The sequence below is a fragment of the Ochotona princeps genome, chromosome X (genome assembly GCF_030435755.1).
Source record: "Ochotona princeps isolate mOchPri1 chromosome X, mOchPri1.hap1, whole genome shotgun sequence".
In the NCBI taxonomy this organism is placed as follows: Eukaryota; Metazoa; Chordata; class Mammalia; order Lagomorpha; family Ochotonidae; genus Ochotona; species Ochotona princeps.
Genome location: NC_080865.1, coordinates 80,180,779 through 80,199,398, shown reverse-complemented (window position 1 = coordinate 80,199,398; position 18,620 = coordinate 80,180,779). Strand labels below are relative to the sequence as shown.

Sequence of the window (18,620 nt, the reverse complement as noted above, 5' to 3'; positions counted from 1 at the left end):
AGAAAAAAAAGTCAGTGTGCCATGAGTCTAAAGCAATCAGCCTTTTTTATTTCCAAACACGTTCTCTATACAACGTTTCTAAACAGAAATGCAATTTTGCTCCCAACTTCGAAATGATATCACTATTTCAAAATGTACTTTCCTCCAAATTATACAGATACTAGCTGGACTCTGGTAAGAGAACTGAAATCATCAGCACGAACAGGTCATTCTGACCCAACTTGATGATATAATTTTCCTGATTGGCAGGCACATCATCACAGTGTTCCATTCCATTTAATTCTGGCACACAGAATAGGCTCGTGTCTCAATTTCAGTAAAACTTATCTTATGATTAATCCTTTAAAACAGTCAAAGCTTTATGATGCACTTAAATGACAGTTAAACTCATAACTGGTACTAAGAGATTATATACTGCTGTGATAACATGGGGGAAATGTAGGAAGGGATAATGTCTGAGAGGAAGGGAAGAGGGGATTAAAGCCTATTTCTACAAATGTACCACGGACAATTTTTTTTAATTGTAAAAAAGGAACCAGTAAGAGCTGGGCATTGACAATTTTGAGCTTTACAACTACTGTAAGAAAATCTCTTTGTATTTCAAAAGCAAAAATACAACTAAATGCCAAAAACCAAAGGTCTAAGGGTTCTTGAATATAAACCTGACTTTGCACATCGTGGCTACCTGTAAGATTAGTTTCCTTTGTGTATGTTACATTGTATTCTTGTAAATATGTACAATTATTAAGTGCCGGGTAAAAATAAAACAAGAATATTCTTGAGTCTACTTACCTTAATTTTATTCTCTTCCAGCAAGTATGTGGCCATAGACTTTGCAATTATTTCAAAGAAAAACCAGGAGTACTAAAATAGATAAGTAAACAAATGAATAAATAAAACCTTAACCAACTCCCAGATGGCTGAAGCCTTGCAAAATCTGCCAAGTCAATATGGATTTTCATCTCTGAACTGATTTTCAACCACTACCAACTCACCATCAAAGTCCCACAGCGTACCTTTGTATAATATTGTTTGAGCCAAAAGACAGGACTAGACCTCAGGGCTGACTGGTGATGCACAAGGGGAGGATGGGAATGCAGTGTTCTCCATGGGGAGTTTTGTTTTTATCCTTGACATTTGTTCCGAACTGTCCACATGTGGTTATAAAAGCAGAAGAACTTTTAGTTTCTTTTGTTAGTGCTTTTAAATGCTCTCCAGACAACAATGAACGCTCTTATTCCCCACACTCAGTGGGGGTGCCATCTTTGTCCCTGTGGCCTGAGCAGCTTGGGACTTGCCTGCCTTGTGGGGGTAGAGGGAGGGCTCAAGCACATACATCCCAAGATATCCCAAACTGCACCAATAGAATAAATAGTAAAAATAACAATGTTAATAAGGGCTACCATTTATTGAGTGTACCGCTTGATTTAAATTTGAAAAATGAGGAACCGGAGACTCACAGATGCCAAAATTCTGGCCCTACGTCACAGAACTGTGCTGAGACGGATAGAGACTCTAACTCAGGCTCACCAAATGGAAATTTCCATTATGCATTTGTCTGAGGGCAGGGTGCAAGTAGGGAGAGTGAAGACGCTTCTGTACAGGACCTCAGGAAAAGGACGCATGCTTGAAGTGGTACAATGACTAAAGCTGAAATGAGAAGGCATGAAACAAGCCCTTCTGGAACTACATTGGTCCCTGGCTGTGTCCCATGCCCTTACCTTTAGCAGTTTGTTTATTGCTAAAAAATCTGCAGACTGTTTCAATATTGCTATCATAGTAGTAGCCAGAGTTTCGTGTATCAGCTGTGACTGAGGAGCACTTGGTTTTTCAGGTCGGAAACTATACTACAAAGAAAGGAAATGAACTGTAAGGTGCAATCTTCACAGAAAACCAACCACCCAGAAAGAAAGTTGACTCCACGAACCTTGATGAAGGATCTTAAATAACTCTCCAAGCCTTCTTCATGGCATTTTGATACGATATGTAAAAGGACCCTGAAATGACATTCCTGAAAGTCAGCATGCCCAGCGACAGTTAATGACCAGTTTGTTTGTTTAATAAGACCACTGTGCCCTACCCTAAAAACACCTTACATTGCCTGCACAATTCAAAGTGAGAAGACTATATAAAATGAATTATATAGATTTTAGCATCTACTATATTCTGGGACTGGGAAATATATTTTCTGGCTCAAACATCCTATGGTATGGTCTAAGACCTCAAGGAAGGTAATAATTGAAATCGCTCTAGTGAAAATAAAAGCAAGAGAACAGAGAGATAAACAATACAAAGCATGTTAACAGATGACAGTGTGGGGAAAGAGTGGAAGGGAGAAACAGGACAGGTATGATACGAGCTGAAATAGGAGATAAATACATTCAAAGAGGCTAGCAATGGCTGTCAAACTTGAGCGTACATCAGCATCACCAGAGGGAGGGATTTGTCAGAAGAACACCGGACCTATCTTCCAAAGGTTCTGATTTTCCAGGTCACCATTAGTGTTCCTAGTAAGCTCCCAGGTGATATTGACACTGGTGATCAAGGAAGCATATTTTGAGACTCACTGGACTAGAGCAATGCATCTTAAATTTTCAGCCTGATCAAACTTCAAAGCAGGCAAGAGCAGAAGATGTGTAGGCGTGTGCGGGTTGAGGCCTGGTGTTGGGAGGTTATGGTCCAGCTGAGGTGGCAAAACCAGAAACACCTAGCAATGAGCTCACAATACTTTTGAAGTCTCCTGCTTTAACTTCAAAATTTAAGGACATTTCCACAATCTACTATGCAATATATCTTATCTTGTAATATAGAAATAATACTCTGTATTCTTTCCAATAAAAGGCAGTGGTGTAGCTGTTCTGTCCAACACCAGAGCTTCTACTCAGATGTGACTATTCAAATTGGTTAAAATGAAACACAGTTAAAAAGACAGTTACTGAGACAAATTACCCAAAGTCCATGTCCTCAACAGCCACACAAGGATACCAGCTACCATATAAGATGATGTAAGTACAGAACATTTATACCATTGAATAACACTCAATGGGAACTTGCATATTTTTCTTGTTAATTATATAAAGCAAATAGTAATGAACATAAATGGAGAAATGGAAATATAAAACAGCAAGAGACTTTAATATTCCACTTTCAATAATGAATGTATTGGTTAGAAAGTAAGGAAATACTGGACGATAGATCAAATGGGCCTAAAAGACACACACAAAGTCTTTCTTCCAGCAATGAGAAAATGTATATTCTTCTCATATGCACATGGGATATTCTCCAAGATAAACCACATGTGAGGCCACAAAAGATGCCTTAACAAAATTTAAAAGAGTGAAATCATATCACGCATTGCTTCCATCCACAATGGTAAGAAACTAGAAATCAATAACAAGAGGAACTGTGGAAAATGTAAAAATATGTGGATGGGTCCTGAACAACTGATAGGTCAAAAAAGAAATCATTAGGGAACTTGTTAAACACCTTGAGATAAATGACAATGGAAACACAATTTATCAAACAGATGGGATGCAGTAAAAACAGTTCTAAGAGGAAAGTTAGTAGCAATGAACATTTCCTTTAAAAAAGAAAAAAAAAAACATCTTTAATCAATCATCTATTTTGGTCTTGTAACACCAAAACTCACTCACATGGTGCAGTTGATAGGAACATCATCTTCATGGGTCATGTTTGTAAGTACTCGAAAGAGTTGCATAAGAATTACAGGTAGAAACTGTATCATGACTTGGATCTCCATGGCATGCAAACACTGAAATAAGTCATTATTAGTTATGAAAATATGCAGAACTATGATGTTACACAGGTGAAACAACAAAAAAATTTAAGTAATTAGAAATGCATTGACTAGAATACAAGCTTGCTTAAACGTGGGCTTCATGAGACAGGGGACAATGCTTTGTGACTTAACTTATACTTCTATTTCAGTGCTCAGATGTTGGTGGGTTATTTATTGTGAAGTACTTTACTGAAGATAACATTATAATTGGGATAAACAGGTCTTAGAAAAAAAGATAACCGACACTTTGTAAACCAACACTTAATTACAGGGGCCTGGCGTTGTAGCACAGTAGGTTAGCCCACCATCTGGGACACTGGCATTCCATATCAGTGTACCTGCATGAGTTCCAATTGTACTGCTCCTGATCCAGCTCCTGCTAATGAGCATGGGAAAACAGCGGAATATGGCCCAAGTGCTTGAGCCCTTGCCACCCACGTGGGAGACTTGCATGGAGTTCCTAGCTCCTGGTTCTGGCCTGGTCCAAATATGGCAGTTGCAACCAGTTGGGGAATGAACAAATGAACCAGTGAATGGAAGATCTCTCTCTCTCTTCCCTGCCCCCATCATTCTTTCAAATATATGCAAATAAATCTTCAACAAAAAGAATCACTCATCTCTGGGGATGGAAGTGGACAGATTCAGTAGTTAGCAGACATGTCTATTAGCACTCAACACTGTTTCACAGAGGAATGTGGGCTATTGGCTAACCTAGTAAGAACTTAAGCAGGCTTCAAAACTTAGTACTGCTTTTTTCTTATTCTTTTTTAAAAACATACTTATTTATGGGCCCAGTGCAGTAGCTTAGTGGCGAAAGTCCTTGCCTTGCATGCACTGGAATCCTACATGGGTACCAGTTCATATCCCAGCTGCTCCACTTCTCCATCCAGCTCCCTGTTTGTGGCCTGCGAAATCAGTCAGGGAAGGCCCAAAGCCTTGGGACCCTGCACCCACATGGGAGACCCGGAAGAAGCTCCTGGCTCCTGGGTTTGGATCGGCTCAACTCCGGCCATTGAGGCCACTTGCGGAGTGAGCCAGCAAATGCAATATCTCTATCTCTCCTTCTCTCTGTAAAAAATGTGAGTTTCTAATAAATATAAATAAATCTTTAAAAAGGAATACTTATTTATTTTAAAAGGCAGAATGACAGAAAGAAGGGAGGAAAGTGAGAGAGAGGCAATGAGTCAGAGACAGCAACACAGAGAGCTCTTCCATTCTCCAGGTCAGCTCCCACAGGACTGCAACATCCAGGCCTGGACCAGGCCAAAGCCAGGAACTCCATCCGCTTGTCCTACCTGGGTGGCAGGGGCCCAAGCACTGGAGCCGCCCTCTGCTGCCTTCCCAGACACATCAGCTTGGAGTTGGGCTGGAAGTAGGGCAGCTTGGACTTAAACTGTTGCTGCAGTGTGAAATGCCTGCACTGCCAGTGGCAGCTTACCCGTTGGTGACATGATGACAGCTCCACTGAAGTGCACATCTATGCGCACGTGGTTCTACACCGGCATCCTTAGAGAACTCAGGGATCTTTGCATTCTAACACCTTCATAATACATTTCCTCAAAGTGCTAACACTCTGAGACGAGGTGAGTTAAAAAATACTAGGAAAGAAATGTGTGTGTATTGCCATTTCCAGAAAGAACATCAACAGTGGAGTTTTGTTGAAATCTCTTCTGCACCCTTACTCACTCACTCCACCCTTACTCACTCCACCCTTACTCACTCACTCAACCAATCAAAAAAAAAAAAAAAAAAAAAAGCAAAAAAAAAGAAAAGCAAACCAACCAGCCTGAGCACCTTCTGTGAGTGCGGCAGAGAAATGAGGAGTGTGTGCTTCGGGAACGCATAGCCTGAACCTCTGCCTCCCTGTATGCTGCCCCATCTTCCCAAGTGTAACCTTTCACAGCAATTGCTAACTATATGGGAGTTATTTCGGGAACAATCCCTTAGGCATCTTGTGCATCTTCCGACAGATACACAGGGCAAGATCAGGAGCTTAAGCAAGCGGCCGCACTTGCAGCTTTTCCTTCCTGTACCCCCCTTCTCTTTCCGCCTGCCCACCAGCACTGCCTTTCAGGACTGTGTCATCTAGAACGAAAACAGTCCCATGGTTTTCTAACAAGAATCTGAACAATTTTTCCTGCTAGTACATTCAACGCCCACTTCCCAATGAGTGTCCCTCGAATGCTAGATTGAGAATCTCCCTATTACACTTCACTTGACATCCTTTGGCCAGGCAGGGATTCAGGCTGTGAGCATCTTTTTCTGGGAACAGGTATCAATATTAGAAGGAATGGGGAGGAAACCGCTATTTGCTTTTACTGAGAGTCCTGAATAGCCATCTTCGACTTGTTAAATAAAATCTGATCCAACAAATATAAATCAAATTCGATCATCAAATTTGCCAGGGTTGAATTCAAAAGAACTCTGTCTTAGGCAATGGCTCAAATGTAGCAATTATATAAATGATCTATAGTTGTAAGAGTGTTTTCAAAGTTTGTGGGAATGCAGAATATTAAAAAAAATTAAGTGTGGATTTCAAAAAAATTACATCAAAATAAATGTATCTTTTAACTTCATTTTTCTAACAAAATTGCTCAAGGCTTCTCCTTTCAAGATAGTTTTGACGCCTCCTATTCCCAGGGGCAGTGGATCTCCAACTTGGGTCACTTCACCCTGTCTTCCCCTGCCAACAGATCTAGCAATGCCTGAAGACTTCTTTGGTTGTCACTACTGACATCTAGTGGGTAGGGTCGAGAAGTGCTGCTCAACTCCCCACAACTACAGGGGACAGCAACCCACCAAAGATCCATCCTGCCAAAAGGGCAACAGTGCAGAGGCTGAGAAAATATAACCTAGAATAGTAAATCCTGTTAGTTCAAATGCAGGCTACATTCTCAACCTTACTACTTCATTACCATGCTTTACAAGGTCCAACTGGTCTCTTCAGTGTTCCTTGAATGTATCATAAAGTTCTTACCTTTGTGCCTTTATTCACAGCTCTTATACAAATCCTAGCTACCATTCCAAGACAAGTTCAGTGAACTCTTCATTTTCTCATTCAATAAATGTGTATCAAATAAGTTCCTAATTGCCACACATGCACGCACACACATACACACTGTAAACAAAAGATGATTACCACCATGCATCAGTGCAGTATAAACACACAGAACTCAATCAGTGCGATACAAATAGCACACAGTATGATAGTGGGACACACAGAGAGCACAAGGGAAGAAGCAACTGAGTGTGGAGGAGAGTAAGCTACACCAGAAAGGCTTCAGATCACAGCAGAGCCCCCTGCTCCTGTATCCTTCTGCTATTCTGATTTCGTCTTAACACCCAGGATTCTTTTCCGAAATGCAAACTGAACAATGCACTCTCCCATTTGTTCAAGGCAATACCAAACCAACCACCATGAATGAAGAACTGTCAAACTGTCATGGACTTCCAACACGTATCCCCATGCATCCTATCTCTCTCTTCAAAAGTCAACTCATGCCATGCACTCATGCCCCCCACCCCCTGCCTGCTTACTGAACTCCCATTAATAGTGCCTTTTCTTGCTCTGCCATGAATGTACCAATAGAAGGTGTCTCTACTTGCTGCAATGCGCTGGTATCCTTTCACACAGCTTAATCACCTAAAACTTTCTTCTTCTTATTGCTTGAGAAGCACCTTCCCTGACAACTCTATCTAGAAAGCTCTCCTGGTAATGTCACAGTTCATTAACATACTTGATCTTCTTTTCTAAAAACTTATTTATTTTTATTTTAAAAGAAGATTTACAGAGAAAGAAAAGAAAGAGCTCTCCCATTCACTGGTTCACTTCCCAAATGGCCTCAATGGTCAGTCCGATCCAAAGCCAGGAGCTTCTTCTGGGTCTCCCAAATGGGGGCAAGGATCCAAGGACTTGAACCATCATCCACTGCTTTCCCAGGTAATAAGTAGAGAGCTGGATCGAAAGTAGGTTAGCTGGGAATAGAACCAGCACACACATTGGATATTGGCACTGCAGGCAGAGGATTAGCTTGCTATGACACTGTGCCGGCTCCAACCCTCTTGATTTTCTTCTCAGCACTAATCTCTATCTAAAAGTCTTTATTTATCATCTCTGTTCCCTAACTCAAACAAGTATGGACTCTGAATTTTTCCCACCTCTTCCAAGAACCTAGAAAAATGTCTGCTCCATAGTGGCTGCTCAAAAGAGATATTTGAAGAATTACAAAACAAGTGAGTGAATAAAGAACCAAGGAAAGGTTAATTATGGACGCCTTCTGGTGGGCAATGGTTCCACAGTGATACCCTGTATCACTGACACTGAATCACATACGGTTTTGTATGAATGACATACTACCATTTAACTTGTGCTGTCCTATCTGCAGCTGGGTTGTAATAACTTAATATGACCATTAAGTTATTCTCTACAAGACCCACAGCATTTAGGAATACATCTATGTGCATAGTAAGAGCTCACTAAATAGATGTTATGTGAACTATAAAATGAAGTCATTTAAGGACAACAGACAGCAAGGTGTCTAGGTAGCAAGAGACACATGGCACAGCTATGGCTTAGCTCTGCTGCTAATCAGCTCAATGATTATAGGCAAAGGCAGTTCTCACTGCATTTGTTTCCTTACCTGTTAATAAAAATATCTGGAGAGCCCAGCACGATGGCTCAGTGGCTGGGTCCTCGCCTTGCAAGCACTGGGACCCCATATGGGCACCGGTTTGTACCCTGGCTGCTCCACTTCCCATCCAGCTCCCTGCTTGTGGCCTGGGAAAGCAGGGGAGGACGGCCCAAAGCCTTGGGACCCTGCACCCGCGTGGGAGACCCGGAAGAAGTTCCTGGCTTCTGATTTCAGATTGGCTCAGCTCCAGCTGTTGCAGTCACCAGGAGAGAGAACCAGTAGACAGAGAAGATCTTTCTTTCTGTCTCTCCTTCTCTGTAAATTTACCTTTCCAATAAAAATTAGATAAATCTTTTTTTTAAATGTCTGGAGTTCTTTCTAGCTATAATCTTTTAAAAATTTTTTATTGGAAAGGCAGATATACAGAGAGGTGGAGAGATAGAGAGGAAGATCTTACGTCCTATAATTCTCTCCCCAAGCGGCCACAATGGCTGGAGCTGAGCCAATCCGAAGCCAGGAGCAATGAGCTTCTTCTGTGTCTCCCACGCAGATGCAGGGTCCCAAGGTTTTGGGCTGTCCTCAACAGCTTTCCTAGGCCACAGACAGGGAGCTGGATGGGAAGCAGGGCTGCCGGGATTAGAACTGGCGCCCCTATCGGATCCTGGCACATTCAGGGCGAGGACTTAAACCACTACACTACTGTGCTGGGCCCTCCAGCTATACTCTGAATGTGACAGGCTACTTTCTATTTTGTCAATGTAAAGGAAACATATTTATATCGTTCCTAGATACAAGTTAAAGAACATAACGATACTGTCCCTTACTTGCTCTCTTCCTGTTTTAATTTTTGTGATTACATTTTTTTATTTACTTTATACTCAAAGGCATAACATTCCACTAAATAAAGGGTTTAACAAGTAAAACATAGAAAGATCAGAGTTCAATAGGAATATAGACCAGGGCTATTAATAATCAAATCCAAAGATGTCAATTCCACTCATGTACAAGAAATGTTGGCTATTTCTGAGGTCACACAGTAGTTAATTCACTGCCACTAGAGGGCGAGCATATGTCACAAAAATATCTGAAATTCCACACCCTGAAAAACACAAGTCTGAATAATTTTCTTTCATTTTAATGAATGGTACCTTATAGCCATTTTAAGGTATATAGCAGCCGGTCCTGTATATAATCTAAAATCGAAATGTCAATGAGCTAATCATAGGTTGTGGTTAGGACTTGCTTTTTTTTTTTTTTTTTAACATACTGGTTACTCAAAACCATGTCAATTCCATAATGTTGCAAATTGCTTTTGATGTTATATTGGGACTCTTAATTGACTGTGATGATATTCTACCAGCTCTAACTTCGGACCAGAAATGGTCTCCCCAAGAAACTGTTCAACCCATCTGGACAATAAGTAGCTGGACTCTATGCTTGGTATACGTTTGCAAGGAAAGAATCTTGATTGAATTTGAACTCTAATACTGCATCAAGGTGGAGGAATCCACCAGGGGGGAGGGGCGTGGGGAGGGGTGGGGGGATTCCCAGAGCCTATGAAACTGTCACATAATGCAAAATAATTAATAAAAAAAAAAAAAAGAAAGAAAAAAATCGGTATATGAAAACGACATTTTGTTCCATTTAAGTCTGCTAACATTTTTAAAATACATCCTGGGCCTGGCAATGTAGCCTAGTGGCTCAAGTCATTGCCTTGCATGCACCGGGATCCCATATGGGCACCGGTTCGTATCCTGGCAGTCCCACTTCCCATCCAGCTCCCTGCTTGTGGCCTGGGAAAGTAGTCGAGGATGGCCCAAAGCCTTGGGAGCCTGCACCTGCATGGGAGGCCCGGAAGAGGCTCCTGGCTCCTGGCTTTGGATTGGCACAGCTCCAGCCGTTACAGCCACTTGGGGAATAAATCAGCTGATAGAAGATCTTTTTGTCCCTCTTGTTTGTATATATGACTTTCCAAAAAGATAAATAAATCTTTTTTTACAAAATGTCCTTATTAGAATAAAAATACAATGCTCCTAAACAGGCAAAGTATCCAAATCCACACGTATAACTGATGTCGTCCTAGACATCATCCAAGAAAAGGATCTTAGTGTTAGATGACTATTATGCTTCTTTATGAAAATCAAGAGCAACAGGGCTGAGCTTAGTGCAGCGGTTGAGGCGCCACCTGGGATGCCCATACTCCATATCAGAGTACCAGTTCTGGCTCTTACTTCTGACCCAGCTTTTTGCAATGTTCATCCTGGGAAGTAGCAAGTGATGGTTCAAGGACTTGAGTCTTTGTCACCCACATGGGAGACCGAGAGACTCCTGAGCATTTGGGGAGTGAAGAAACAGATGGGAGTTTTCATTGCCTTTCAAATACAATAAAAATAAATACAATTTAAACAAATATGCAAAAGAACTATAGCTGCTGTCTCCCTTTTCCTGGTCTTCCAAAGGAGTATTTTCTACATGGCTAAACAGAGTGATACTTCAAAAACCACGTCACAATGTGTCACTCCTTGGTGCAAAGTCCTGCAAAGCTTCTTATCTCACTCGAAATAAATTTTAACTTCTTAACCAGCCCAGCTCCTCAGCTGCTGGCCAAGACACTGTATACCTCTGCATCAGTAGACTGGGGATGGTGCTGCTCCTTGCATGTACTAATCCTAACCTTGGCAACTGCTCCCAGCTGTTCCCCCACCCCCCGGAAATCTCTACGCTCCTTTCTTGCCTCCAGATTTCTGCTCAAATGTCCGTTTTCCAGAGAAACCTCGTCTGAGCACTTTAAACCAGCTTCATTCTTTTTCATGCGTCTTCACACTTCATTCAATGCTATTGTTTTGGTTTTCTTCAGAGCCCTTTTTTACTGCCTTACATGACATACGCCTTTATTCTTTTATGTATTTAATGTGTGTCTCCAAAGGAGAGCAAACTCCCTGACAATGAGAACATGGTTGGCTTTCTCTGCTTATATTTTCCAGCCCTTACAGCAACAGCTGCCCTACAGGAAGTGCTCAAGAAAGAGCTGTGCCATGAATGACCAAAACAGGGCATCTTCTATCCCATTCAAGCCTCGGAACTACCTGGCAAGACAGGTAATCGCTGCTATCCCCGAGCAACAGAGAAAGAAAGTAAGACTCTAAGAAGTTCAGTAGCTTAGCCAAGGTTAATCACAGAACCAGCACATGACAGAGCCGAGACAGAACCCCATTCTCTACTTTCAGAGCTCACACATTTCATTTCACGTCATACCACCTCTCAGGAAGAAACAAAACATGTTTGTTTCCTAAGACTATCATGCAGTACTGGCATATATCTAAAGGGAAGGTTTGCAGAGGTTTCCTTTACAGCTCAAAGTCCCCACGCTTTCCCTAGCTAAGCCACTAAACCCATAATCCAAAGACTAAGTGTGTGACAACAAGCATACAGTCCCAGCACAGTGGGAGTAAACTGACACATGTCAGAAAATATGGGTCTCCTGTCCCCTGTGCAATGTACTAAAAATGCACTTCTTTGCTTTCTTTAGCTAGCCTTTTTGATTGTTCTCATGGATACAAGAGCCAGTTCCCATTTCATTCCCAGCAAAAGGGATTCACTGCTTTTCTCACCTTTAGTGGGCAGTCAGCAGAAAAAGAAGAGACCTCAAAAACCCACTTATGAAGTGGAAGTAAAACATCTTCATGAGTTTAAAAAACATGAGCCTGGCACGATAGCGTAATGGTTAAAGTTCTCACCTTGCACGTGTCGGGATCCCATATGGGCACTGGTTCTAATCCCCGAGGCCCCGCTTCCCATCCAGCTCCCTGTCTGTGGCCTGGGAAAGTCGTCAAGCATGGCCCAAAGCCTTGGGACGCTGCAACCATGTGGGAGACCCAGAAGAGCTCCTGGCTCCTGGCTTCAGATTGGCTCAGCTCCAGCCGTTGTGGCCGCTTGGGGAGTGAACCATCGGACAGAGATCTTCCTCTCTGTCTCTCCTCCTCTCTGTATATCTGCCTTTCCAATCAAAAAATAAATAAATCTTTTTAAAAAAAACACGATATGAACTTCTGGACCCAAACTTTCCTCCTAACATAGCAAGCAATTGTGCTATACGCATCTAAACAGTTCCTTGAGGGCAAATGCATAGGACAAAGTATTCTCCTGAATGTAGACAATCAAAAGAAGCCATTGAATTCTGCTTTCCATGTCAAAAGGTGGTATCAGAATGCCAGGAAAAATCAACCCTTCGCGGAAAGAGACTCTTCCATTTACCTTCAAATATTTAATGAGCTCGCCTGGAACTTGTTTGGATCCTGACTGAATCAGCTGGCAATGATGGAAGAATTTGTGCACATGCAGATCCTGGAACACAGATGGAAGCAGCCATATGAGACTGGATTCATTGCCATCACGTGCACGCGCTCTCCTCTCTCCTTCCTTCTGCCTTTTGCAAAAACCCTGTTATCTGAGATGCCGTTGTGAGACGCAGCAGCTGCAGCTGTCTGGGACCCCTCCTCTTGAGGACCCCACAATGCAGCAACACCAGGCTTGGGAGGACATGTTCATGAGCACATGTACATCCAAATATCCAAATGTTAATTGAATTCATTTTCTGACTAGTGTGTTCTATGAAACTGAGGTGATCCTCCACTGCAATGAAGTGAACAGGAAGAGAGGTCTGAGCTAACAGGTGAAGAGAAGGTAGCCACAGGGCTTTCAATGCTCACTTCCTTAGGGGATGGATCCAACGTTCTACAAGGAATTAATGTACACTGATACTGTGGACAGTTAGAGCCCCATCAGGAAGTGGAATCCTAAACAATGTACATTCTGACTCGGTACCCCCAGTTATTACTGTGTGGTCATGGATAAGTTACCTAACCTGATGGAATCCCAGCATTTTCATCCACCAAATGGAGATGACAATTTTGATATTCCTCTACAATGAGTAGTGTAGGTTCCCATCAGCTGCAGGGGACAAAGGGACTTTGTAATTCAAGAACTGTAGAATTGGGAGCTAGGATGATGTTACAGCTAACAGGAAAATCTTACATGCCACTTCTCTAAAGATGTTGAAGTCAAATACAGTCCACTTTAAACAGGAATCATACTGTATAGCATGGAAATTGACAAAAACTAGGTTATACAACTTACCTGAGTATACACAGTAGACTCTAAGTGGCTTCTAATCTTCAACAATGGCTTGGCACCATCTACCCATTTAATATCTACATTTGATTGCTGTGAACAGAAAATGGAGTTTCTATGAGAAAGCAATGCACACATGAACGACCCAACACCTTTCAGAGTGTCAATCTTTTCCCAGGAACAAATGTGCCCATTTCATACAAAAGAGATTACTGGAGAAAATAACCCGCATCTAAAATAAAAATATCCTAAGTCATTTTAAATTTTGAATCCTTGCCAGACTAACACTTTGTAAGTTACACTACAAGTGAATTACTCAAATAAAAAATTTAAAATAATGCACAAAATTAGAAAACATTTTGAAAAAAAATCACTGTTAGAATCAATGGGGGTAAAATAGGCCTGTCACACTGCCAAACATGATAAACATGCATTCTCTCCATATTTTTATTCATTGTGGACCACAGCCATACCTCAAACCACATTTTTTGTGCACAAATGGACAAACTAGACCAAGAATATTCTATTTTTAAAATATTTAGACATGATCACATCAACAAACACAACAATTTTCCTACCCTTCTTGATTCTGGCTCGTTCACGTTCAAGTAGCCTGGGGGAAGATTAGCCGAAACTGGCAGCTGCTGCTCAAGTGTGATGATTCTACCATCCTTCAGTAAAGGCACCCAGGCGAAGCCAACTGCCAAGGCAATTAACAATGACGAGAAACAAAACAGTAAACGGAGCTAGTGCTACAAATGTCTGACAGTTGCAGGGCAGGGCATAGTAATGATGTTTCCAGAGATCTATATGTGGGAGTATAGTGGTGGGGCCTCAGAGGCCTGGGAAAGGAACATCATTCTATCTCTTTAACCATGAATATAGCAACAATAGTGCCAGGATCAATGGTTGAATTAGCTAATCATCCACTTACAAGCACCAGGATCCCACATGGGCACTGGTTCAAGTCCCAGCTGCTCCACTTCCTAGCCAGCTCCCTGCCCGTGGCCTGGGAAAGCAGTGGACAGCCCAAAGCCTTGAGACCTTGCACCCATGTGGGAAATCCAGAAGAAGCTCCTGGCTAGGGGCTTGGGATCAGTTCAGCTCTGGCCTTTGTGGCCACTTGGGGAGTGAACCAGCAGACGAACTTTCTGTCTCTCCTTCTCTCCGTAAATCTGATCTGCCTTTCCAACAAAAATAAATCTTTAAAAAAGAAGAAAATAGTAACAGCAGTCTTTCCATCCCAAAGAGTTGAAGGAATAGAGTGAAATAATATAGGAAAACAGCTTACAAATGCTAAAAGTGCCTCAACATCATTATCTTAAAATCTGGGGGAATATTTTGGGAGTAGATTTAGCTTTTAAAAGGTTTAGATCCCTTGTATTCACTCTTACATGTTCCAAATTCTTATTGTGACCCCTAGGGTAAAGTCACAATTCGAAGTTACATTCCAGGTTTATGCTGGGCAGTTGCAGTAATAAGTCTTTGGTTTTCCTGATTATAGACGACAGAGGTGTAAGGAGGAGACTACAGCATGGTGTTTATGACTGGATGCCATCAAGAGATTTTCCCCAATCTGTACATTTGTCAACAATTCTACCCCCACTTAAAGGACCGCTTGGCTTCCTATTAGCAAACACATCATGTTTTAGCTAACAATGCCAGAGCCATCTGTGTTGCCCCAGTGATCAGTGTCAGTATTTCCATTATAGCGATCGCACTGGGTTTCAAGTGTTTATAAGTCAGCTGTAAAATCGCTTGCTCTGGACTGAGTTTTGGCAAATGACAGGAGCTGTTGGCTGGAGAGTACTTTGTAAAGCCCCTGCTTTCTGATCCTCTCAAGTTCTTGCAGAGGTCCACATGTGCACACGTGTGATTTTATATTGTGAGCGCAGAAGTCAACAAAAATCTGGTTAGAATATTTTTGTTTATGTGTTTAACTTGCCAAATGCTTGCATTCTCTAAAAGAAGCCAAAAGAATGGCTTTCTCTAAGTAGACTAAATGGCTTTTGCAGACTGCGAGACGAAGCTGGAGGGTATTTTTTTTTTTTTTACTAGTACCGCTCCCGACAGGGTTTCCGAGACTTTTTCCCAAAAACAGCTGAGGGGAGGAACAGAAGCACCACGAACCTGCACAGCTGACAAAGGACAACAGATCTCCAGCTCAGAAAACAGCAGACATTCTATTGTTATTCTTCGGTTTAAATAAAATTTGCATCTGAAACCAATGGTTTTCAGTCTAATTGCCAAGCCTGTGTCTCTATCACAGTTCCAAAACTTTTTCATGATTCCTAAAAGAAACCCCATGGCCCTTAGAAAAGGGGGAAGTTCCCATTTCCCTCTTTCTCCAGGCCCTGGCCATTTATCTACTTCCTGTCTCTGTGGGGTTAGTTAGGCAATAGTTTTCACACTGCAATTTCATCAGAACAGAGCCAACCATGTCTTTTAGTCAAAACTCATAAGGAGCACTTGGAAGCTAGAAGGGGTCAATGTCAAGCATACCACTGGCTCAAAGGTAGCAAGCACCTCAAGAGAAAGGCAGTTCAAGGTGATGAACGGCATAGAACAACCATCTCATGCAGCATTGAACACCTCATCCACTTTAGTTTAGGATTTGGATAAGAAAGAGTGATTTACCTTTGAGGAGGCCACATATGGGTTCCCACTGTTCTCTGCCTTATTCCTCAGGGTCCCTGCACTAACTGAAATTTCTATGGGGACAGATAAGAGGATCAAACTATCCACAAAAGGGACCCCTTACTCTCAAGATGCTTCACTAGCACCTCAAACTCAGCATCAGTCCAGAAACAGGCACTCACAATTTGGCTGCTGACAAACACCCTCTTTCCATTCAGCCAGGTGTGAAACCCCAGTGTCAACTGTCAATAGCCTGCACAGACCTTCCTATACACCACAAGTCATCTCAGTACTACTTACAAGACATAATAGAAATGCGATGTAAATAGTGGATATACTGAATTGCTTAGGAAATAAACACGAAGAATAAAAGTATGTTAGGTACAGTTAGGTACAGTTACAACTTGGGGGAGCGGGGTGGATATATGTCCCATCCACAGCCAGCAGGGTGTGTGGCTGCAGAACCTGTACATGAGAAGAAGGTTGTGTTTCTTCTATGACTGCCCTTTGTTCTATTTCCTGGTCCTGCTTTCCTGGTTGGACCTTTAAAATGGCCTCTTAACTGCCAGTCTTCCTTCCTTATCAGAGACAGAATCAGATCAGACCCAAACACTGACACTCAAGGCTTTCCACAATCAGATGCATTCTTTTCTTCCTTTCTTTTTTGTTTTTTTTTTTTTTTTAAGATTTATTTACTTATTTGAAAGGCAGTGTAAAACAGAGAGGAAGATGTAACGAGAGGGAGAGGGTTAGTGCTCCCATCCACTGGTTCACTCCACAAAAGAACACAATAGTCACAGATTAGACCATGCTGAAGCCAGGAGCCAGGAATTCTTTGTAGGACTCCCACATTAGTGGTAGGGTCTGAAATACTTAGGCCACCTTCCCCCGCTGCCTTCCTGGGCACATCGACAGAGACCTGCATGAAAACCAGAGCATACAACAAAGTGCCACAATGCTGGCCCCCATTTGCAGCTATTTGAAATGCAACTGGGCAGTATCTAACTTCTTTTCTTCAAGCTACAGACCACTTCTCTCCTTGACCAAAAATTTACATTGATGGGTTTAAAGTTCTTGAAAGTTCTAAGACATTATAGGATCAGAGATTCAAACACAGATCTCATTTCCAGTTAGCTTATGATGTACTAGGAGGAAAGAGTGATTCTGTAGGCAATTACGACACCAAATAGACTGGAAGCCTTGCAGTGTGAACATGGGAAGATCAAGTTATCTAGTTGGTGGAGGGATAAGTCGCTGGAAATCAGGGAGTACTTCCAGGAAGAGAGATGTTAGAGTGAAGCGTTAAAGAATGACATTTGATAATGTGATGATGGCAGGACTTCAGTGATCCTCAAATGAAGGAACCATGAGTACAGGGACTAAGGATGAAGATATGGACAGCAAGCTGTACTTGGGACATTAACCAACAGATAAAAGATTGTTCTCTCTTCTCTCTCTTCTCTCTCTCTCTGTTGCTCTTTCAATAAATAAATTTTGAAAAAAGCTGCAGAGTTGTTTTTAAACTATTATTTTTAAAATCTTAAATTTATTTTAGTTCTGTGAGAAGCAGAAAAAGAAAAATGGAGACAGAGAGCTTCCATCTGCTGGTTTACCTGTCAAATGCCTGCAACAGCCCTGACCGGGGAGCCAAAACTGGGCACCAAGAATTCCATCAAGGTCTCCCCCATGGGTTCCAGGAGCCCAGTCACTGAAGTCATCACTGCTACTTCAAGGGAATATATCAATCAGTAGCCAGAAGCAGGACTAGCACTTGGACATTCGGGTATGGGGTCTGGGTACTCCAGCAGCTAGCAGCCACCAGGCCAAATGCCCAGACAGATACTTAAAGCACACTCGTACCTGGTGTTTCAACGGTGTCCTGCTTTTTGGTTGTTCCCTTTGTGTTGATTTCACAACTCACATGATAAAATGTGAAAAGCAAATGATGTTTTTGATGCAGGTGAATAGGAAGCTCAATTTTCATCTGAAACGAGAGCAAACTCCACATGACATTTTTGGTTGTTTTTTTTTTTGTCATCATCATGCTGGACTGTTAAGACGTTTTATTGCATTTCAACATAATGTTCCAAGAATGCTTCCTACACACAAACCAGGGGGCCCGCAGTAGATATTATATCAATACATTCCAAAGGCTTCTCTGGTCATTTTCAGTTTGACAATTATTATCTCCTGAATTGCGAGAGCTGGCTGATAGCTTTTGCTGAAGAATCCCATGGATTTTTCCCAGATTCAAATTTGCAACAGGAATCTTCAAAAACATTTTATCAAAACCACAGCTTCACAGCCCAGGGACACTGTATAAACCCAATCAGAGCTAACAAACGCACACTCTGTTTAAGATGTGTGCTGATTTTGCAAGGATACTGTTTCTATGTTTTTGCTTTCTTTCACATGAAGAAAAA

General features: G+C 41.9%; 1 protein-coding gene across 2 annotated transcripts in view; it reads right to left on the bottom strand.

The window, feature by feature from the left end:
• Positions 1-18,620, bottom strand: part of DOCK11 (dedicator of cytokinesis 11) — a 235,980-nt gene that overhangs the window by 120,427 nt on the left and 96,933 nt on the right. For both annotated transcript variants that reach the window (XM_058659209.1, XM_004587632.4), the window contains exons 20-27: positions 18,058-18,181; positions 14,139-14,260; positions 13,567-13,653; positions 12,685-12,774; positions 3,654-3,772; positions 1,928-1,997; positions 1,722-1,847; positions 793-864 (exon numbers count right to left, since the gene is read on the bottom strand). In XM_058659209.1, coding sequence (XP_058515192.1) covers positions 793-864; positions 1,722-1,847; positions 1,928-1,997; positions 3,654-3,772; positions 12,685-12,774; positions 13,567-13,653; positions 14,139-14,260; positions 18,058-18,181 — 810 coding nt within the window. The remainder of the gene's footprint in view (positions 1-792; positions 865-1,721; positions 1,848-1,927; positions 1,998-3,653; positions 3,773-12,684; positions 12,775-13,566; positions 13,654-14,138; positions 14,261-18,057; positions 18,182-18,620) is intronic.